General features: G+C 38.4%; 3 protein-coding genes across 6 annotated transcripts in view; 1 reads left to right on the plus strand and 2 right to left on the minus strand.

The window, feature by feature from the left end:
- Nucleotides 1-5,817, plus strand: part of fam83hb (family with sequence similarity 83 member Hb) — a 13,464-nt gene extending 7,647 nt beyond the window's left edge. For both annotated transcript variants that reach the window (XM_014005807.1, XM_014005808.1), the window contains exons 4-8: nucleotides 145-309; nucleotides 411-535; nucleotides 632-1,171; nucleotides 1,261-3,616; nucleotides 3,965-5,817. In XM_014005807.1, coding sequence (XP_013861261.1) covers nucleotides 145-309; nucleotides 411-535; nucleotides 632-1,171; nucleotides 1,261-3,616; nucleotides 3,965-3,985 — 3,207 coding nt within the window. In that variant the 3' untranslated portion in view covers nucleotides 3,986-5,817. The remainder of the gene's footprint in view (nucleotides 1-144; nucleotides 310-410; nucleotides 536-631; nucleotides 1,172-1,260; nucleotides 3,617-3,964) is intronic.
- Nucleotides 5,818-5,830: 13 nt separating this feature from the next.
- On the minus strand, nucleotides 5,831-11,760 carry si:ch211-199g17.9 (synaptonemal complex central element protein 1). 2 transcript variants are annotated; one of them, XM_014005811.1, is made up of 10 exons: nucleotides 11,653-11,760; nucleotides 11,296-11,340; nucleotides 11,150-11,212; nucleotides 9,879-9,953; nucleotides 9,632-9,679; nucleotides 9,397-9,451; nucleotides 7,196-7,285; nucleotides 7,035-7,098; nucleotides 6,859-6,925; nucleotides 5,831-6,481 (listed from the first exon to the last, which is right to left on the minus strand). In XM_014005811.1, exons 1-10 carry the CDS (start codon nucleotides 11,666-11,668, stop codon nucleotides 6,378-6,380), a joined length of 627 nt encoding a protein of 208 aa, XP_013861265.1. In that variant the 5' UTR covers nucleotides 11,669-11,760; the 3' UTR covers nucleotides 5,831-6,377. The 2 variants fall into 2 exon arrangements, with proteins under 2 accessions (XP_013861265.1, XP_013861266.1); XM_014005812.1 differs by lacking the exon at nucleotides 11,296-11,340 and having other exon boundaries at nucleotides 11,653-11,754.
- Nucleotides 11,761-11,913: 153 nt separating this feature from the next.
- The window catches only part of grinaa (glutamate receptor, ionotropic, N-methyl D-aspartate-associated protein 1a (glutamate binding)), a 13,136-nt gene continuing 1,804 nt past the window's right edge, over nucleotides 11,914-23,245 (minus strand). Inside the window, exons 2-7 of one of the 2 annotated variants that reach the window (XM_014005815.1) lie at nucleotides 17,111-17,445; nucleotides 16,538-16,650; nucleotides 16,238-16,438; nucleotides 15,938-16,066; nucleotides 14,627-14,770; nucleotides 11,914-13,555 (exon numbers count right to left, since the gene is read on the minus strand). In XM_014005815.1, the coding sequence (XP_013861269.1) occupies nucleotides 13,406-13,555; nucleotides 14,627-14,770; nucleotides 15,938-16,066; nucleotides 16,238-16,438; nucleotides 16,538-16,650; nucleotides 17,111-17,414 (1,041 nt within the window). In that variant the 5' untranslated portion in view covers nucleotides 17,415-17,445 and the 3' untranslated portion in view covers nucleotides 11,914-13,405. Of the gene's footprint in view, nucleotides 13,556-14,626; nucleotides 14,771-15,937; nucleotides 16,067-16,237; nucleotides 16,439-16,537; nucleotides 16,654-17,110; nucleotides 17,446-23,245 lie in introns of both variants that reach the window. The other variant, XM_014005814.1, reaches the window with a different exon arrangement.

The raw sequence follows: 23,245 nt of genomic DNA on the forward strand, positions 1-23,245 counted from the left end.
TATTATTATTATTATTATTATTATTATTAATTTTTTTATTTTTGTTGTTCATTCAAGCAACAGCAGAAATAACTGGAAACCATTAAACAAAACTTGGGAGATAACAGCTAAATTATGTTGGTTGTGTTTGTGCTTGTTGTCCAGGTAATTGCCATTGTGATGGACATGTTCACAGACGTTGACATTTTTGCTGACTTACTGGACGCAGCAGCACGCCAYGTTCCGGTTTACATTTTACTGGATGAGCAGAACGCTCATCACTTTGTCTCTATGGTCATTGGCTGCAAAGTCAACTTAGACTTAATTCATGTGAGTTCCCGCTTTRTGTACATTTGACATTTCTTACATCATTTGCTACTATTCAAAAGGGTTTATAAAGCAATAACACAGATAAAATGTTGGTTTTCCAGATGATGCGTGTCAGGACTGTTGGAGGAATAACTTATCAATCCAGGACAGGGAAATCCTTTAAAGGGCAGGTGAAAGATCGTTTCATGTTGACTGACTGCAGGGCTGTGCTCAGTGGCAACTACAGGTGATTCATTTAAWCATGACATTTAATTAAAATGATAACTTTTCTTAATGATTTAAAACATTTTGCCTTATTATTATTATTATTTTTTCCTTCTAGTTTCATGTGGTCCTATGAGAAGATTCACCGCTGCATCGCTCACCTCTTCCTCGGTGAACTGGTCACTACTTTTGATGAGGAGTTTAGAATTCTCTTTGCTCAGTCAGAGCCTCTGGTCATTGATACATCCAGTGGATCACTCGCCATCACTGACCCCAACAGTTACCTAAACACCCAGTTTGGTTTAAAAAGGTCACAGTCTTTGCGTAACCCTGTTGGTTATAGAAGACAACCTGAGCTTCCCTCAGCCTTCCCCTATGGAGACTCAGATCGTAACACTTTCCGAAGAAATGACCCATTTCGTCACACGCTTGATACTGGCACAGGGATTACAATTGGGAAATATTCACAGCAGCAGTTTCGTCTGCAGCAATCGTATTTAGATCAAGGAAAGTCTATAGTGTCCAGACAGCTGGAGATGAGTTCAAATACTTTCAAGAGGCACAGCTTTGCAGAAGGAACTCAGGAAAACTACTCATCTTCCAGGCAATACATGAAGCACAGAGTCATGAACAATCTGGATGAGACAGATTTCCACAGGTGCGTGCTGTTAGAGCTCACATTGTATGTGACATACTATGTWATTGCTTATCTATAAAAAACTAAGACTTCACTTTTTTTCTATACAGGGAAMAGTTTCAAAGTAGCCATTACTACAGCGAAGGGCCTGGACCAGGTTCTGGCCACGGACACTACGATAGACTTCAAGGCCGTCCACCGCACCTTCCCATTGATCAGTATTCGGACTCAAGCTATCGCTCAGATCGAGAGCTTCCACTTGAAAAAAGAGAGTACTTTTCATCCGAGGACCTGAGAGGACTTGAAGGGCTTCATGGTCCCCCTGTAGCTGGGAGGTACGGTGGAGGATCTGGCCATAAGAGACCAACTATTGGTCAAGCATATGCCTGTCAGACCTCTCCCACACAGGTCCATCCGCCAGACAAAAAMATGTTTCATAAACAATCTGATCAAGAGTACAACCAAGACCAAAGTGTAAAGCAAGGCCTGAGAAGTTGGAGAATCAACTCCTATTTAAGTACCTATGAGGAGGGTGGAGAGGATGGTTTGGCTCAGCCTATGGGAGGTGATACATTTGAGGAGTCTCAACCTTCTGAGCAACCAACTGCATCTGAAATTTCAGTGCCGCGTTTTGGAATAAAGGAACCACCAAATRTTGCTGCCAAGCCCAGACCAGATACACTGAGACCTCGCTTCGGAAAGCCAAAATTGCCGGAGACCAGCAATAAAGACTCTGCCCCACTAGCAACAAAGGACGTGTTTTCCTCTTTCAGTGATTTTAGGTCTTCTATTCTGGAGAAAAAAGACCGGGTGACTGAGAAAGAAAATGAGAGGGAGTCGCAAAGAGGTACAACAAGAGAAGTGGGAGATGATGCAGAATCGAAGAATACCTCAGATCTCTTTCTGTCCAGACATGAATCAGTCCGGTCACGCATTAACCCACTCCTTCAACGTAGTTCTCGCCTTCGCTCCTCACTTATATTTGCGTCTTCCAAGGGAGAGATACACAGTGGCAGCTTAGGTATAAAACCAGCAACAGAGGAGGACGAGCAGTTAGATTTAGGCCGCACTTCGTCCATTGTGGCCCAGATTCTTGAAAAGAGGAGATCTTTGTCACGTGAGCCTTTTGAATGGCGGAAGAAGGCCGAAGAAAAGGACAGTATCAGAGAGACGGAAGAGAAAGAGGAAAAAGAAAAGGAGCAAGAAAAAACTAAAACAGAAGTGAAAACTGAGGTTAAAGTAAAGGTGGAACCTCAGACCATCAACGTAGAAGAAAATATAACATCAGATGTTGAAAAACCTAAAGCTAAATCAACATTAAATGTAAATGATGTCGCTACTAGACTGCAATATTTTAAAGACCTAGAAGCTAAGAGAAAAGCCTCAAAAATGGAAACGGAGAGATCTACAAAGGCTCCAGAGCCTCCTGAAAAGAAGCCTGACCTCTCTGAGAAACCTYCTGTCAACCCAGTGCCCACTTCAAAGACCCCAACTCCAACTGTCAGTCCAGCAGACCATGAACCAAAGAAACCAGACGTTCCAACAAAATTGRCAGAGGTCCCTCGCAGACCTTCATTCAGTTTGAAACCCTCAATGCTCTCACCCAAGCCTTTTGTGAGTTCCCTGAAGCCTTCGGACACATCACAAACTCGCAAAGAGGAAAATGAACCAGAGGGTCAAAAGAAAGATGTTCCTAAGTTACTAAAACCACTTTCCTCACCGAAGTTCTTCAAGAAAGATCCGCTGAAGATTAAGGGACTGAATCCTCGTCGGATCTCTTGTGGTGATGAGATTCTGAGCACAGATGCAACAGATGCAGAGAAGAGTGAGATAAAAAAGAACCGCTCTCTTAGTTCTTCAACTCTGCTACACGAAGACTCTAAGGAAAGACTGCATAAGATTATGGGCTCCAATACATCTATTAACACTATTGGTGAAGGGAAAGGAGAAGGAAAGACRCTTGAATTTCTGAAGAAACAGACTCAGAGGTTAAAGGGGTTTTTGGGACCAAAGGACAAAGAAAAGAAAGCTTCAGGAGAAGAGAAGGGAATGAGCACGGTCATAGAAGTAGCTGATGATACAAGCAAAAAGCATAGCTCTTTAGCTAAAGACTCAGAATCCACAGCTGCTGCTCAATCTTCAACTAATTATAAAACGTCGACGTCGACATCAGTTTCATCACGACACCAGAATCCAGGAAGCTCTGTTCTGTTCAGCAGCAACCTGCGAGATGACACTAAAGTCATCCTGGAGCAAATCTCTGCCAACAGCCAGAAAAACCGCCAGGAGCGTGAAGAAAGTGGAGTGAACAAAGACGACGCTGCTGCAGAGAAAGAACAGGAGGCACAGAACCCCGTAAAAAAGAGTCGATTCCTACGAGCAACAGGCAACAACCAGGAGAGAGAGGGGTTACTGAAGAGGATAGAAAGTCTGAGGAAGGAGAAGAAGGTCTACAGCCGTTTTGAGGTAGTTGATGTTAGCAGCATAGATGGAAAAAATATATAAACAAAACAAGAAAAACTCTCACTAATGACCTTTTTTTAAAAGTGTGAGTGGAATCTGGTTTATAATTACAAAGCGTTAAATGRTAAATTAGCATACAGTTGTTTTTATCCTGTGCAGGTATTTTACTYACATGTTTTGGTGGTGGTGTCATGCTTTAGCAGGAGTCTAATGCAGTCATTACATAATTGTTCAGAAATAGTCTTCCATTTCTATTTGTCTGAAGCACCGGAATACAACAGTATGATGGGGAAGGAGAAAAGGAGGCAGATGTACTTGATTTCACTGTTAATCCTGTTGCTCTGTTAACAGATGGGGAATAGCCTGGGATAACGAAAGTTGGAGGAGCGACCTTTTATACGGACACTATTTATGCAAGACGATCAAAAACACACTCTGCCAACTTGTGCCAACGACATTCAATCACTCCTACAAAGTATCTCTGGTGCCCAACATTGTGGCCTTTCCTGGACTTTTTACAAATAAGTAATAAAACTTGAAAAGACAATATTGAAAATTCTGGAAACAAACTAAAGTCAGTGAGTTTGGAATGTGCCTTTTTGCCAAGACCTGGTACTACTTTTTCCTTATATGGTGACTGAGAGACAAAACAAGACTACGTCCACACTGGATGCATGGGCTAATGTTTCACCCAGCACAAAAAGGCATGGAGATTAAATTAAAACTGAACTTGTACGAACGTGACTGAGGGACTTGGAAAAGATAAAAACAGACTGCACATGTTGCACCTGAGGGAAGGAAAATGGATACATGCCAGTCAAAAAACATGGCAGTATTTGACAGTAAGTGTACAGAACCAGTGTTGTGTGTTGCTGGAAATGTTTTTGTGCCTTCTACTTGTTTGTAACTGAATGGGGGAAAGTGTCCTTATGGTTTCACCCAAGTGCCAATGGCTGATCGAGGCCAAAGCTGGAGAATTATCCCAAAAGGAAAAAATAAGGTTATGAGTAGAGAACATAAAAAATGGTATGTAAAAACGTGTTTTTAAGTACTAATGTAGCTGCAATAGAAGTATGTTTTGATAAAAAAAAGACAAAGCTGGAATGAACTTTTAATGGAGCCTACTGTATCTTTCCATCAAGGTGTGGACCTGCTTTTCAGGACTGAAGATGTCAAAATAACCATTCAGGGAGGAGCTTGCTAAGTCAGAGGGCTTTAGTTGTGTATATGTGATAGCCTTCATTTTTAATGTAATATAAATAAAAATGTAAATCATCTACAGCTGCCTTGAGTCACTGAAAAATCGATTTGAGTTTCACGGGCTTGTTTCTCTTTTTTTTTTTCTTCTAAATTTTAAACAAGGCATTACCTGTAAACGAAAACAAGAAAAGGTTGGGTTTTTTCCACAATGCTGGACCAGAGCCATGTTTCCTTACATAACACTTCAGTTCTGAGGTTTACGCCCTAAGCAGGACTCCTGACTCTATTGTTGGTCAATAAACACAATTAAAACTTACAGTATACGCTTGATGATTTGACTGGGCGTAAAACTATTATGTGTTCTTGTAGAGTGAGTCTGAGAACTGGATTTATTCCTGAGAAGTGATGCAAAGTTTACACTATCGTCTATACATGACTTAACTGTACATATTTATATAAAGAGGCTTGTTCATATTTTACTCTATAACTTAGAATGTCCTAATTTGCTTTACTTGCTTCTTTCGGGGTCGCAGGGAACTGGTGCCTATCTCCAGCAGTCATTGCAATAGGCGGAGTCCGCCCTGGACAGGTCGGAAGTCCATCACAGAGTCAAACGAGACAAACAACTTTTCACTCTCTCACACACACCTAGGGACAAGTTAGAGTTACCAATTAACCTGACATGCATGTTTTTGGTCCGTGGGAAGAAATTGGAGAACCCAGAGAAAACTCAAGCATGCACAGGAAGAACGTGTAAACTGTGACCTTGCTGAGAGTGACAGCTCTGACCACTGCACCCCTAACACAAGTACCTTTAACGCATTGTAAAAACTGACTTAATGGTGTTTATTTTGGATTCATATGGGAATGTTTGTAAAACCGGCATTAATTTGGATACATCAGTTGCACAGGATTATTGTGTTTGTTATGAAACCTGAAAGAGTATTACATTGTTTTGTAAATACTGCAAAAAAAAGAAAAAAAATTAAATTTCTAAAAAATTATTTTGATTGTGACTGTTTGTATCTCAACAGGTGTGTGTTTCAGTGAAATACTGTTAAAATATCTAAATTAGAGGCTTCGTGCTGTTTTTACATAATTCCAAAGTTGCAGCAACAATTAAAAAGCTTTATGATTTTTAAAATAAATTAACACTTTAATATAAAAATTTAAAATATTTTTATTATGGTCACACCGGAGATGAACAGCTGCCTTTAACAGATCTCAAAATTTAAAATATTTCAGGTTTGATACCTAAATCTATCAGAAATGTTCTAGAATAGAAAGATATTAAACTAGTTTCTCACGTAACAAAACACAGTGAAAACATTTAAAAACAATGCTGAGCTAATCAAACTTTAACAAGCCAACAGGTGATGTAGCTAATATTAATGAACAGGTTGAGAGTGAGGATTCTTCAACCGTCAGGCTGAAGAAACTCAGAAGCTGATGTTAATGAAATTTAGCATTTCTGTTTTAGTGCAGACTTGGAACAAAGTTCAGGGGAAAAAAAGAAAACTTTACCTTTAACTACTAAAAACTACCAGTGAGTAAGCAGGTTGACTCAGTCAGTGCAGCTGCTGTCCCCAGCTGCTTTGTCCTTCAGTTGTTTCTTCTTCTCCTGTAGCTCCTCATCAAGTTTGTGCAGCTGAACCAATTTCATTTTTTCTATTAACAGAAATAAGAAAACTTCACCACTAGGGGTGTAACAAACTACTCATCTCATAATATGAGATACTGAGAAAATATGCTTATTACTAAAATAAGCTTTTGTCACAAACTCAGTGAGTGGCCTCTCTACTGTCTGATGGGTGCAAGGGTCCAAAATGAAAAACATGATCAAGGACCAACGTTTTTTCCCAGGACTTTTATTCAATTCTTGTGTCTCCACCTCATATCTACTGTAAGTATGAGAGACTTTTTCCTCTCAATTCAAACAGATTGTTGAGGTTTAAACTTTCACAAGAAATCTTTTAATTGAAGTTTTAATCTCCTATTCACCTCATGTTCGTCGATGTAACTGAAAACAATGAGAGGTCACTTACCTGCTGACAACAGCTGACTTATAGTCTTTTCTGCATTCTCCAGTTCAGTCGGGAGTGTCTCTGGGGCCTAAGTAATAATTTAAAAAACAACATCTACAAGATATAGTCCATCTTTCAGTTTTAAAAAGTAAAGTAGTAACGAACCCGAGTAATATTAAAATTAAATAAAAACTTACAAAGACAGAGTGTAGCTGCTTGTGTTGCTCAATCATTTGCTGAAGTTGCTTTTCAAATTTCATCCTGTTGAAAGAGAAAGTTGAGTTTTCAGTACACTAAGATAACATGTTTTTACTGTTTTGTTTTGAGTGCAATGAATCATGGCATCATATGCAGTTACCGCAGCTTCCTGTGTTTAAGCTTCACTTCCTGGATTTCACATCTGTACTGTTCTAGCTGCTCCTCGCACTCCTCGCTTTGCTTCTTCTGTCTACAAAACACACGTTTTATCACTCAGTACATATTTTACTATTATTAACTAACAGTTTTATTCAGAGAGGATGGATGAAACCAAACTTAACACACTTTATTCAAATTTGCTTGTCTTTACAACGCACACTTTGGAGCTAGATTCACAAGACATGAGCTTTTTGTGGCGAGAGAAACAACTAATTTAGTGATTTATGAAAGTAAATCTGCATTGTCGACTAGTTAATGTTTATAAAAACAGTAAGTTTAATGAAAAATGGTGGTGGAAGGTTAGAGCAGACATAAAACAGGAACGAATGGGAAAATTTATTTTTCCCCCAACAAACCACATTGTCATGGAAGAGGCCAACCTGGTCAGGTTACTGGTCCATCACAAGGTATGTTTACATGCGCAAAATTCTTTGATAGGATTGAAATGTATTTGGATTAAATAATCAGAATGTATCTGTGGGTCCTTAAAAAAGTCTTAAATTTGACTTGCTAAAACCTGCAGATACTAGGGTTGGGCAATTTTGGCAAAAAAAATTAATCATGATTAATTGGGGTATTTAGCTGATAACGATTAATTTGACGATGGAGTCCCTGGACACCCTTGAGTCCTGGTCACATGACCAGTTTAGTGGGAAAGATTTGCTCTTTGTAAAAATCTGTTCCAAATTGTGTCAAAATTACAGACTTCAGGCTGCACATCAGTTTTTAAATTGTGTTGATAAATAAATTACAGAAGTTATTTTTTTCAATGTTCGTCAAATATGAAGCGGAGAGGAACACCGAGCGGACTGACCTGGCGGCATTAATCCCATTAATCGTCAAGTGTAAAAAAAATCAATTAATGTTTTTCTAACTATTAATTGCACACGATACGATTATGCCCAACCCTAGCAGATACCCTGGTATCATTTACATGAACACAATCCGATCATGACGAGTGTTTACACGCACCAGGCTTTTATTCAGAATAGAAGCACTGACATGCGCAGTTGTTAACTTTCCCTAAAAAAAAAACACAGAAAAAAGTTCTTCTTCCATAATGAACATAAACAAACAGCTTCTGAGTGCTCAGAATGGACCTACGACAGGTTTTCATAATGGTGGCGACGTTACTGCACTCCCTGGTTGAGCTGCAGGTGACGTATGTCCTCCTTCTTTATTGATTGAGAAAACGGGAGGAAAAGTTCTGTGCTGCTGGAAACTGCTGGATGAAAGTCAGCAGACATGCGCAGTCAGGTCAGTTTTCCACAATCAGAATAAGACGATCAGATTAAGTGTTTACATGCACACTGTTCAGATTATCAATCGGCACAAACCAACCCTCTCATTCCGATTACAAATTCATTCGGATCGAGCTGAACTGGGTCAGAATAATCCGAATGGGGTGTTTACATGACGCTTTTTTATTCCGAATGGCTGTTTAATCCGATTACTTATGTCCATGTAAACATAGCTACAGAGGCATCTGTGCATGAGTTCTTATTCTTAAGCTCAACTTAGAAGCAGGACTATCTGGAAGAAACCCTTACAGAAACTGCATAAAAAGTCCTGCATAATGGAACACAAGCCAAAGGCCTATCTTTCATTAGGTGGATGAAGGTTAAAGATGGACCAAACTGTGTTAAGCACCGCAATAAAGTGTTTCAGACAGTGATAAATGGCAGGAAATTCTTCTGCATTTTGCTATCAGATGAGTGGAGAGGGGGCAAGCAATAAAGGAAGCTAGACTTGTCAGACAGGCCTTCTAGTTTCAAGACAAGAAAATGACCCAAAACACACGATGAAAAAGATAAATGGGTTTCACCCGACCCCACTGAGCTGGTTTAGGTGTTCAACAGATCAACAAAGGCTAAGCAAACTATTTGTTGAAACTTAATGGGTTGCTCCAAATTTTCTAAAGATTAAACTGAAAAAACACCATAAAAAAGGGGAAACCACGGAAAAGTCAGAGAATTAAATAAAATAAGTTTGTTACAAGCTCTTTAGACCTGTTTAACAAGAAAAATCTTTTAATTGTGAGTTACTGCCATCTAGTGTTAGTAACAGTAACATCTAGAGGTCTCGATGTTAGATTTATGATGATTCAGGCATTTAAATATTGTCTTTGTGCATAAAGTTTACCTATCAGATTCCTGCTCAGATTCTTCACACTGGAACTGCAGCTTCCTGTACAACTCTGACAAAAAAAATCATCCCTGTTATCAAAATTATTAGCAGAAAATTTTACAAAATATATACAAAAGATGAAAAAAAAAAATAGGTTTCTAAGCGTGAACAACCAAAGCTTTAATATTATGTGGCCTTAATAGAGAGTCAAGTGCAACATGAAATTTAGTTGCTTCCATCCTATTTTCACCTTCTTTTTCTTTATATGTTCTGTCCAGCTGGTCAGCTTCAGTTTGTACTGCAAAAACAAAGATACACAACATCTTTTCACTGAAACATTACACATCTTACTCAACATAACTGAAAGCTTTCCTAAATCATACCAATATCACAACACTTTGTACTTTTAGTCACATTTTCATCACATCTCAGCTACATTTGCTAAAAATTTAAAATGCTTATGGGTAAAGATGAACCATTTTCATTTCATTTCTTACATTTTTCCAGTTCCTTCTGCAGTGAGTCACTGACAGACTTCAGATCTTTAATTTCATCCTGAAGAATGTTTTTACCTAGAATACAGGATATCAAATACATGGATATTACTACTGAACTTCATAATAGTGTAACAACTTCTTTGACATCCAATATAACATTTATATTTCCACATAAATAAAATCAGAATGGTTCTTGAAGGGTGTTGCTGTTCCCAACAAGATGGAGATAATAATCATATCTCATTCAACCCCATTCATCATGTTCTGTAACTCCACGGATGGAGTAACAGGTAAGGATGTACCTCACTGACGATAATCTTGTGACGAATTAGAGAAGCACTACATGCGGCATAAGCAGCTATCTCCCATACGGTTTTAGTTTTAATAACAAATCTCTGACAACAATGACGTACTTAAATGCTTTTAGCCTGGGTCAAATTCGTGTCAAATTTCAAACTTTAAGTCGAACTTTCTTTTATTTAGTTTAAACATGAGGCGGAAGTGAATGTTGCGTTTGCATGTCGTCAGAACAACGTGCATTCTCATTGGTGCGCACATTAACACAGATTTCTATGAAAATTTGACCTTAAAATGAAGGTTTTCATAATTCAAAGTTGTTGTGTACTTTTAGAGAAACCTATAACATACACTTAATGTCCTTTCCGCAGCTTATTTAGATTTTTGGGACGGTAAAACACAGAACAGCGGAAGCGTAACGTAACGTAGCTTTACAAAGAGTACTACAACAGTCAAGATAGCTACTCATTCTTTTCTAATTTTAATACCTGATGAAATGACACGATGAGTCATTGACGTGTGGTTTAAGTACACAGTTAGATAAATAATAACCTCTAACACTGATTACCAGTCTACATAGCATATATAAATCACAAACCTCAGATATACACATCTAGATCATTACTGCTTCTATGTAGAGCACATGGACACGAAGACGGAAATACGTTGCAGGGACTTCTCTAGCAAAATCTGTACTCTTTAGTTAATGAAAATAAGGTGAATTTAGATGGTTATATATTGTTTCGAAATGTTAAACTGAGCATTAAATGTAAACGTTTAGCCTAAAATAAAATTATCTATGATGTTTTGGTTGAACTGCACACATCAACTTATAAGAACGTCTATATAATAGTCCCCAAAACTACTTTACAAATGACATTTTCTCTGAAGGAGCCCACGTTTAAAAGAAGCATTTTAAAACATACACTAAAGAAATTAAGCAAAATGTGTAAATGTAAAAAAAACATATATACCTCGTCGCTGCATCCTAAGCTTGTCCATCAACTGTTCAAGTTTAGGTTCCTGCAATTTTGCATCTGACAAATATGGACAAAACAAAAAAAATGACAATGTTAAAAAAAACTTTTGAGTTGTTAATGTCCTGCTTTTATCGGTTTACCTTTTGGTAGTTGCTTCGCGTTAATCATGTCTTCAATGCTATAACCTGTCATAACAAATAATGCTAATAACTACATGTTCTCATTATAATTAGGCTAGCAAGAAAAAAATAGTTATTCTCTAAGACTTTCTGTGTAATTACATATTTTTCTTTGACTTTACTTTAGAAAACAATTGTAACAGAGCCGTAAAGTATTTTAAGTGTTAAATGCTAGCCTAATTTTAGCTAACGTTTCATTTAGCTAATCATGTATGAACATTAAAAACATAAAGTTATAAAACAAAGAATCGTCAAGCCACTGTTTTTGCAGCTAGAAAACACTTAATTCTTATCATATTCAAATTTTAGGGGTCGTACCGTTTCGTTCCGTCATTATTAACCAGATTTAGTCGGTAACTTAGTTCAAACTTTGACCTCTTGACTCCTCAAACGATGGGGGCTCGCGCGACTCACGACTAGCTAGCTATACGGCTCGTGCACAGAAGCATTAGCCAGGCAGCATTGTGACCTATGTTATTACTTTCCCCCCTTTATTTTCTTAATAAATTGCCACCAAAGACTACACTGTTTAATTAGTGTAGATTCCAGTAAAAACAATAAAAAAGAAACATCACTTAAGTTCAACATTTATCTTCATTTTATTGAAAAGCAAACAACTGTGTACAGGAGTTCAGTCCAACCTCAATTTGATGCAAGTATACAATGCGAACAGACATCCAAAGCCTAAACTTAATTTATACACATCAAAACACTGAGGTGTCCTATGTACATTAACATGTTAGTCGAATACACAATATTTAAAAGAAAAAGGAGTCCTATCAGGAATTCCAAACAGTGCCCGTCTAAAACAATAGCTTTACTGTGTGTTTGCACATGCAAACAATGACAGGGTCATGCAAGAGGTATAAATGATCAAGAAAATGTAAAAAATAGTCTTGTTAATTACAACCTTCACTCCTTTTTGTGTTTGAATGTAGAAATATTTGGCGATTAGCACAGGTTATTTCTTTACTTGCCAAGGAGTTTTATGAGTTTACAATCTCTTGCTTTATTTTGTGACTTGTTCCCCCACCCCATCAGCTTCGAATGAATCAAGCTCAAACAAATCAGCTCCTTTAAATTCAGCAATTAGAATGATTATTTTTAAAGTGACAAATGAGTTGTAATGAGAAATAAATAACAGCAGGTTTCACTTCACAGTAATGGCCACACAAGAGGGAAGTTTTAAAGACAAAAAACAAGAAAAGGAAAAATAACTACTTGCCTGTGACACAATTCCAAAAAATTTTAAAACAAAAACAAAATCTTTACACTTTTAATAAATAACTATGTTTATACCTGTCCAAAACATTCAGAACACAGTGCACTTTTTCCTCAAACAGCAACACATCCAAATGAATTGCTCCGGCATGCTTTCAGAGGTAGGAATAAGGGAGGAGGGGGGATATCTTTTGAGGGGAGGGTGGCACTGGCAACAATACGTTTAATTATTTACAGCAGTGAGACGCGAGCTAGAGGTGTTCCTCTGATAAATCTACAGAATCGTACAGCATCTTCGGTTGTGTTTCCAGTTTTGCCATGCACAATTAGTACACACCAGCAGGCTGAAAAGCAGAGACAAGTCGGTGAACACAGGTGAAGAAAAATAGTTATTCAATCCTTACATCAGGAAAAGCTGGTTCTACATTAGTAAAAAGCGTTATTTTACCCCCAACATTGTTTTTCAGTTTAATTTCTGCAGCAAGGCAAGGCATAGTGCCGAGTACCCAGAGTGCAACACGTTTTATTTTTAATGTGTCAAAGCTTTACTGGGAGTTTGTTAAGTGTGATAGACCCATGTGTGTTAGTAGAATCAGAGGGAAAACAGCAACACTGACAACTGTGTCATTAACAGCTAGGTTTGAAAAGGAGTAAATCAACGTCATCCCCTCTTTGATGAATTTTATGGCATGCTGCATCTCCTCCACAGCACAACTACCTGTTTCAGGAAAACACAACAGTATGTGTGTGTGTGAGGGCTGAGAGATTTAATGAGACAGGGAGAAAGAGCGTTATAATTGTTGACAATAAAAGGGAGGCGTCCTCCGTCTCGCTGCCGTTCTTCTGAAGCTCATTCRCGGGAGCGTCCCACAATGGACAGGATGTAGAGGAAAATGTTGATGATGTCAGTGTAGAGGTTGAGGGCAGCAAAGATGTACTCCTCTGGACTCAGGGCCAGCTTCTTGTTGCCCAGAAGAAGCTGGGTGTCAACAGCCAAAAACTGCATAMAGGAGACAGTAAGGCATTTCAGAAACAAGTAGCATATGTTTATTTTAATTACTTCCTGTGTTAATAACCRGTAGTATTTTTATATTTTATTATACTTAAGTAGAAAAAGTTGTCATTTCATCACAAAAATAAACATAAACTTCAGTGTTGCCTGTTGCTCCTTTGTTTTGTATAAATTACATGCCAGTCCACGAGGGGACACGATCATTCAAGTAGCACGTTATGGGGTTTATACTCCTTTTGTTGTTGATTATTGTTCCTGGATGGCAGAATAAAGTTTACCTGATCCAAAAGGAGTTATTTTTACTAACTAACAGTGGTAGTTGAGGATGGGTGGGTATTCTGACACATTTCACAATGGTTCACAACCTTTTTYAACAGACTGCTGCATTGTGTGTCCTTGCAAGTTTTCAGACCCCTCTATTGATTTTTYYCCCCMAAAAAGCAAMTAGCAATCAATCTAGCAACTTTTCCCAGTGTTCTTGGAGACTTTTGGAGACTTTGGCGACAGCACTTACATCAGTGAGCAGCGTTTATATAGAACTGGCAAACGGTCCGACTCACTGTAGCCTCGTGCAGCAACCCGAGCTGCAGTCAGAGCAGAGATGGGACCGCTGCATATGATCACGCAYGCACAAAGCTGCCACTTCTCCCACCCCGGTTTACAAAGTGGGATGCAATTTTTACTGTAATGTTTTTTTTTATCTGACACTGACTAAAATAAATCCCTGCACCTGCCTGCATTTGACTCACAGATCAGTCACTTCACCTCTTCCACCGTGTGTCTCTGTGACWTATAACAGTGTTTTGGTTAAATTTGATATTCTCAAAGTGTATTTAAGTAATCTGGATCTAAGCAAATCATTTCATTATGTTTATTTGCTGATCTAAACATATGTTTTTATCTACTTTTTGTCTTCTTTAACATTCATTTACATCTCTACTACAGCCTGGATCACAATTATTGGCAAATGTCCAAATATGCAAGTTAGATGATAATGACTTTTAGGCTGGCCATTACCAAGTTTTCTTGCTGAGGAGTTGGCAACAAGGCTAAACTTACGCAGGTGAAGAGCAGGGCCCCCATTGAGGCATAAAAGATGTGCAGGATCTTGTTGCGGATGAAGATGCAGAGGATCGAGAACAGCAGCAGAACAATGAGGCACACAAAAAGAACGCCCCGACAGGAAGTGAAGTCATACTTGCTCTGTAAAAAAAAAAAAAGGACATAAAAAAAATAAATCAACTGTTGGTTTGAATGCTTAATATTTTAGACCAGCTTCAACAAGTTTTTGCTGTAAAAAACTAAATCAGAGACAACTGACCCTGCTGCTTCAATCAAAGCTCAGATACTTAAAAGGGATCCACGATTAGTTGTAAYATTAGACTTTATTTATTAAACATATTTTAACTGTAAACTAAAGACTAAAAATACTGTAGGCTGTTTAGTTTTTATAATTTTTKAACTAATTTTTAAAAAAATATATTACACGGACTGAGCAATTTTATTTACACGCAAAGCATTCTGGGTAAATGATGACGTGGATGGGTCATCTGTGTGAGGCTGCTAGCGAGCTATATCCACCCTGAAGGTTAATCTTGGACAATATCTGATGATCGACACTTAAATGAAACCAGAGAGCGTTGACAGAGAGGAGAAGGTAGAAAAGACTCAGCCTGTAACTGAAAATATGGATGGAGGACAACAGAGCTGCTTCATGGAAGAAGAACCTCAACTTAGCTTGTTAGCTATAGCATTAGCCCAGATGCTATCACCATATATATGTATTAGCTCAGCGCTACACATTCTCTCTCGTCACTGAGGTCCTCCATCCACATGAATCTAAAAGGACTCAGCCGGCAACTGAAAATATGGATGGAGGACCTCAGTTTTGTCGCGCTAACGCTGAGCTAATACATATAAGGATATATAGCATCGGCGCTAAAGCTAACAGTCTAAGCTGAGGTTCTTCTTCCATGAAGCAGCTCTGTTGTCCTCCATCTATATTTTCAGTTGCAGACTGAGTTATTTCTACCTTCTCCTCTCTGTCAACGCTCTCTGGTTTCATTTAAAAGAGCCAATCATCAGATATTGTCCAACATTAACCTTCAGGTTGGATATAGCTTGCTCACACGGAGGACCTATCCACGTCATCATTTACCCAGAATGCTTTGTGTGTAAATAAAAATGCTCAGTCAGTGTAATATATTTTTTAAAATTTAGTTTAAAAATCATAAAAACTAACAGCCTACAGTATTTTTACAGTCTTTATTTTACAGTTAAAAAATATGTTTATCAAATAAAGTCTAATGTTACAACTAATCGTGGATCCCTTTAAGAATCAGAGGRATAATGTTTGACATCTGAGCTGACCTGCAGAGAGAAGAGGACGACGGTGAAGCAGACGACTGCAGTGATGCCTACAGCTATGATGACCGTCTCGGTGTCGTAGAAGCTGGCGATCATGCCAACCATGTAGGAGAGGCTCAACGTCAAGATGGACTGCAAGTAAAATAAAGTTTTTCAATTAAAAATGTAACATTTTGCATTTGTACTACTCTACCAGTCACACATCCATCTATAATAGTCCAACAGTTAACTTTCTTATCTTAGTAAATGGATTAGGTTGACACGAGTAAATATTTATTTTTATTATTTTAGGTATGTTCTTACCAAAGCAACTAAATTCCATGGGTGCTTACGACGGAAGTCCCCGCAGCAGCTGAGGACGATCAGAGACACGAAGAACACTGCGTAGGACACGTAGTAGGTCCACGGGTTACGGCGCACAAAGTATTTGGCATCAGCAACAAAGGTGAAGACAGCAACAAAGGAGAAAGTGATGAGCAGCTGAGCTGTGAGGACTGAGAAAACCTGTTTGTGGAAAATAAGAATAAAGACATTTTTAGAGCTGAAGAACCAGTAGAATATTTTTTTTCTTATTGCTCTGAATAGTTCACCTGCTTTACTTACTTTTCTAATGAAGGCTTGTCGGATGCTTTTATCCTCAAAGCCGGCGCTGGTGAAGTCTTCGTTATCGTAGTAGGACGGCGGCCCGTCAGCGTGGTACCCTGGGCTGCCTGCAGCTGCTGGTGAATAAATATTATAAGATGAATCTTCAGGGTTTCACAGGGCAGTTGGCAAAACAAATGAACGAGCATTTAATGTGTTTTCAATACAGTCATCATGTCTTCATTATCTGTTTATCAAAATTAGAACAAGCAATAAGCCTGCTGCAGATTGAAAGGGAAATGTGCATTGATGGTATAAACCCATTAAAATGTTCATAACTTGGCTGCTCCTCTTTGCAAGGGTTGCACCTGTGTGCAAACTCACATGGAGGAGCTGGTTGTTTTAAGCCAAACGTCCTTCCTGACACAACCTGAGCTCAAACCTGCAGCCTCAGGTGTACAAGACAACGAGCACCAAGGCAGAGACCACCGAGCTACTGCAGCCCCCAACTCAATAAACACTGATGTGTGTAATGAGTAAAACAATTGAGTTGAAATTAAAGCACACGCCTCAGCTCTGGTGTTGAATACTCACCCATAGGGTCACCAGGAAAACCTGGCTGTCCAGGACCTTGCTGATAAGGGCTCTGAGGGTAAGGGCCTTGTGGGTAGGGTCCTTGTGGGTAGGGCATCTGAGGGTAGGGGCCAGGGGCATAACCTGGACCCGCTGGAGGGAATCCAGGCTGACCGTAACCACCTGCTTGGGGGTACGGTCCCCCTGGGCTTTGGCTGTAGTTGGGAGGTGGCATGCCAAAACCTGGCTGAGGGGGTCCGTAGACGTCATTATGCAGTGGGTTGGCCTCACCCATAATAGGGTATCCACTTTTGTCCTGGGACATGGTGTGGATGAATGCTTACAACTGCGATAATCTATAAAAAAAATCAGATTTGGACAATGATAACTTAACAGATAACTTAGCAGAAATAAAGACATATTTTCAAACAGAAGCTCAACACCTTCAACCTTTAAAACATAAACGATATATCGATAATAAAGTTTTCCTGCTAAACAAAAGTGGCAAGTTGGAGGAAATAAAACAGACTCTTGACATATAAACTWCGGTAAAACAAAACTTTCAGTGCTCAATCTGGTGACACAAAAAGAAAAAATGTTTAAGCACATTTTTAAATCAATCAACCAGTCTACTTGAACAAACTTGTGCGAATGTCTGTTATGTGCACAAAGCATCCTTTGTACCTTTTTTTTTACAGTGAAATGACACAAGTGCTTCTAAATGTATTTTGCAGGTTTCACAAAGAAGGCTACAGTTCTCAGCAGAAAACCCCAGGAAACTTTCAAAAACAGTGTGGAAAGCATTGGCTTTACAGTACAATACAAGCAACATAGTTGAGTGTCCGAAGGAAAATAAACAAATTCTCTACAAAAGTATTCATTCAGTAAAATAAAGTCATGTTGCTTTCTCCTTTCTTTTTCCAGGCCACGCTGAAATAACAGTACGTGTTACGCAACGTCGAACCATTTTGCCGTGGCAAATGCATTTGGACCCCTGATGATCCCTGTCCCTGCATCACTTGGGAAGTTGCAGTGAGACGCTGCAGACAAACATGCTGGTGGAGCTTCATGCTGACATTTTCCATTAAGATCCTTCCAGATTACAGCTATTATCTAAGGAGCCAAATCCTGCTACAGACAACTATAATTGTGTCAGACACAGGCAACATATTTTACACACTGATTTTTTTTTTTTTTTTACAATAGGACTTGGTTAACCAGTCATCTATCTTTGGATTAATGGTTAATGTAGTAGTGAATACTGGTTTTCACAACTGCAATCTGTAACAGCTGTATATAACAGTCACGTCCTGAGCAACATTGACTCAACAGTTYTTAAGTAAATAAGTGACACGTAGATGGAGCATACACAATCCTCCCTGACCAATGTTCACATTTACAGCTACTGGGAGCTCAAATCACTTAGAATACACCATGTAGGATAAAAGTTTTTAATTTTATAATTAAATGCTGGTTTATTAAATAATTCAATTAAATCACATACTTTTTACTACTTCCGTCAATAGTTTGTGAGCACTTTTATGACTCAAGTTACCTTTTTGCTTGTTTGTTACTAGGATTGGGGCCACAGAGCACAAAATACATAAAGCTTCCTGAGTTCTGATTTTAATTTCAGAATTATGAGTAAAAAGTAGGTCAACAGTTTCTGAGATACTCAGACCAGCCTGTCTGATACCAGCAATCAATCCACATTCAAAACCACTTTCTTTCCTGTTAGAAAGTGTATAAAATTGGACTCCCGAATAGTTGCGCAGAAAAACCAATCAGGTTCTGAGAAAAATGTTTATTCTGTTTTAAAAATTCCACCTGGCCCAGCGCCTGTGTGTGACCCTGGGTCCAATCAGAACACAAAACCATGGCTTCTAACTCCGGTTACACTCAAGTACCACGTGTCCWTAACAAACCAAAAATACTGAGGAACACTCTGGCCACACCCCCTGGGGGCGGTGCCTTTTACGTCAACAATAATGTAAGCAATTCTTTGTTTATCCTGCAGGAGAGGGACACATTAAGTAAACTTGTTGATTTTCTTACTGATCAAAGTAAATGATTGCAATCAACCACAAAAACGATACATACGACTGTATCTTGTATCTATTTTTTACATTCAAAAGATAAAAAATATTATTTTATTTCTTTACTTTAAAATGTAACTCCTCGTTCCACGCTATAAATTTAAATATGATCAGAACTCATCATGAAATGAGTTCTTTATGCTCTCCAAGTTATGTCAAACTGCTTTACATTTACTCAACTCTGTCTAGTGGAACTAGTTGACACAACATGGTTAAGTAAAGACAACACTTTATTTCTTAGTGTGTGTAAAAGTATTTTAACTTTCCCAATTATTGTGAGCAGTTTTATGACAGTGTAATCCATTTTTACCAAAGTCAATTTCTGTTAAAGTTTTTTTTACTTTTATCGTTACACCCTATATGCAGGATGAAAATTACAAAAAGAACAAAAAACTGTAACTTATTAAAGTCCAAGGTTTAATGATTTTTAATGACTTGTTTAAATTGGTTTATGAGTTTATTAGTGAGTTTTAATATTGTGATGTTTTTATTGGTAACTGTATTTTACACTTGTATTTCATGTAGCTAAAAGCCCATCTACGGACGGGCATTGCAAATTAGCTTTGGCTATAAATGTTGTAGTGTATAGTATTGTTAATACTTGACACTTGTCCCTATTGAAATAAACAATAAATGAAATGAAATGAAATGAAATGTAGTCAAACACTTTATTTTTACTAATCCTTTAACCTCAAATCATTGCCAGAAAAAAACAACACACTAATAAGAAAATGAATCAATAATTTGAGAATATTGTTATTATAAAGAATATAGAATTTCACAATTATAACTTTATTCTTCACTTTGTACTTTCCTGGTAAAACTAGAAATCTGACTAATTTGGTGAAAAAGTCACAAGTGCTGCTAATGAACACGTCACTTGTTTTTATTTGTTTCACTGCGTTAAAGAAAAATCTTGCAAACTTTACAATAAAAGACTGCATTGTGTTTTATTTTTAGAGTTGAAACCATCAGTCCAGCTCAATCTGTGGCTTTTCATATCTATAATGGATTACTTTGTGTAATCCAAAGTTAACAGCATACACTCCAGAGAACAGAGCACTAATATCTCTCAAAGCCACAACATCTGTGCAAGCAGCACCCTCCACTGATGTTTCCACAACACAATGTTTTTCCATGTGTCACGTTGTGAAATAAATCAGCGTGGTATAAAAAGGATAAAAAAAAAAAGACTAAAATGACTCAGAAGAGGGTGTTGAAAGTTTGTGACCTTTCTAATAATCACTAAGTTATGAATTAAACAACCACAATAGTTTCACTTCCGTGTCTGAGARTAAGTCAAAGTGAAAACAGTCAGTACTCCAAAATATTCCGTTTAAGACAGGGTTCATACGGCTTTACGGGTGTCAGGCGAGGCTACAAATCCTCTTAGGCGAGACGCCACGATGCTGTGATAAAAACAGTGCCACTGTCCCCGACCTCTGCTGACAGGGATCACTAAGGGAATTAGGTTAAAGGGAGGGGGGATTCAGTGGTCCAGTCAGAGAGCCAAGTTAACACAATTAGGTTAGGACAATACCGCGATAAACCCACGAATAACGCGCTACGTGCATGCCTGAGCGACGGCGGTGACAAAATATGTCCAACCAGAACAAGCRGTGGGGCCAACACAAGTTAACACAAGATGCTGACCACTAAAACTTCAAAACACAACAAAGAATCATTGTTACTGATTAAAAAGATCTTCATTAAAATGCTGTTTCGTGGTCACATGATGACTTACGGAGCCCACGAGGGGACATGGGGGATTTTTTTTTTCCTTTTTGCATTCCCACGCAAAAGTATTGCGTTACCTCCCAAAAGTCATTAAACACTGTTGTGCCTGCCGGTTTATTAACAAACTCACATGTTCACCATTAGCGAGTTAGCCTACTGCTTAATTCAGCTTCAGAATGAATATATCACACAGCCACGCATGGATGTCATGTGCTGATTTATAAACACAGTGCAGCCAGCCGAGCCACGCAACTGAACATCAATGTGAATTTCACAAACTTGTGGCAAGACATCCTGTTTTGGTAACCGGATATTACAAAATAAGTCTGATTTAATTCAGTTCATATACAAATCAAACTTTTGCGTAGGAGCGCAAAAAAAATTGCAAGGTAACGCAAAAGAATTGCGAGGGAACGCAAAGGTATTGCAAGGGAACGCAAAAAAAAAAAATCCCCCCATGTCCCCTTGCGGGCTCCGTAATGACTAACAGTGGGCTTGCTTGATTTTGTAATCTATGGGTTAAAAAAAAAGAGCATGTGATCATTTCTCACACAACCACACGTGTACGTGATGACATAACACCAGTACAAATACTGGTTAAGTATTAAGGCTTTTTCAAAGAAGAGCCAGTTCTTCATGTTTTGTCTCAAAAGTGTATCATTTATATCATGTATGTGATATACAGTGCATGRTATAAAAAACAATTATTTGGACTAACTGGCAGATAAGTCTCTTCAGGCAGCTGATCTGACAGTCTGTCTTRTCAAACCTGCAGACACAAAGTCTTKGCAGTTTCAGGAAGATAATCATAATCTACCATAAACAAAATACACTAAGAAAGTTCRTGTTAAATTCTAAACTTTTAAAAACTTTGCTTGATTTACTGATTACTAAAACCCTAGAATAAGTTGTAAAAAGTGTTTTATTGGCGATCAGCAAGCGCYTCTATGTATACGAGCAGACAGCTAACAGCAGCAGTTCAAAGTCTGCTCACTGAAAGAATATGAGCCCAATCAGTTGTCATTATCAGTGGGTCAAGCTGTCAAGACAAACTGGTTTATCTTACAAAATAAAACTAAAGCAATTTAAAAAAATACATTCATCCAAAACATTTCAGCCGTATAAATGAATTTTAAACGATGGAGTTATGTGGAAATTAAGCAGCTATCTTCAAATAACAAAATGAAACATAATTCCCTCACATGATATCAGGTGATCAGTTTATGGTTTCAGTTTTGCTTTGCAAAAAGCAGCCGGACGTTATTGGAAGAAACTGATCCAGCTCGTACAGCTTACTACTAAACAAGCGCTTCAAATTTTACATTAGACAGTTGAAGAGCAAAAATATTGAGGGAAAACGATGATGTCTCTTTTAGGGGATCGGATCAATTTCAAGCAAATGTAAATTCGTAATCTGTCAGCAAACAACCAGACTTGTTTCACGGTACTTGTACTGGTGCTAAAGGCTTTCAAAATAAATCACTCAAAGGTATTAGAAATAAATAATGTAACAGTTCGGCGTGAGGTGCTGTCTCAAGTGAAGGAGTTTAAGCATCTTGAGGTTATGTTCATGAGTGACATGAGAGTATTTCATGAGACAGACAGATCGATGCAGCTTCCATAGCAGTCCGTTGTGAAGAGGGAGCTGAGCTGCAGGGTGAAGCTCTTTTTTATTTTTAACCATTTCTAACTTCAGCTATCACAGTCTCTGGTGCTGACATGAATGCAACCAGTTAGCGTGAGATCACTGATACAGGCTGTCAAATGAGTTTTCTCCACGTTATCCGGACTCTACTTTATAGGGTGAGAAGTTCAATAATCCAGGAGAAAGTCAAAGTAGAGCCGCTGCTCCTCCACGTCGAGAGGAACCAGCTGAGGTGGGCTGTACTGCTAACGGTGTCCCCATGACGCCTCCTTAGGGACGTCTTCTGGATAGATCCAACTTGGATGAGACCCAGGACAGTATGGAGGGACTGTCCCTCAGCAGGCCATGAAACACATTGGCATCTCCAGAAGAGCTGAAAGAGGTGGCTGTAGAAAGAAATGTCTGGGTCTCCCTGCTCAAGCTGCTGCCCCTGTGGCCAAACTCTAGACCAGTGGTTCCCAAACTTTTTATCTTCTGACCCACAAACTATCCACGGCAAAAACTTGTGACCCCAAATATTACTGATCTGAGTACACAAACTTCATTAATAACCCTAAAAACACAGGCTTTTGACAATCTAAACAGCTTGTACACAAATATAAATACTTATTCATATTTATTTTGTGTTTTTGTAATAATTATAGGGAAAATATTACATCAGCTATTATTTTATTACCC

This window comes from Austrofundulus limnaeus, unplaced genomic scaffold, assembly GCF_001266775.1.
Source record: "Austrofundulus limnaeus strain Quisiro unplaced genomic scaffold, Austrofundulus_limnaeus-1.0 Scaffold32, whole genome shotgun sequence".
NCBI lineage: Eukaryota > Metazoa > Chordata > Actinopteri > Cyprinodontiformes > Rivulidae > Austrofundulus > Austrofundulus limnaeus.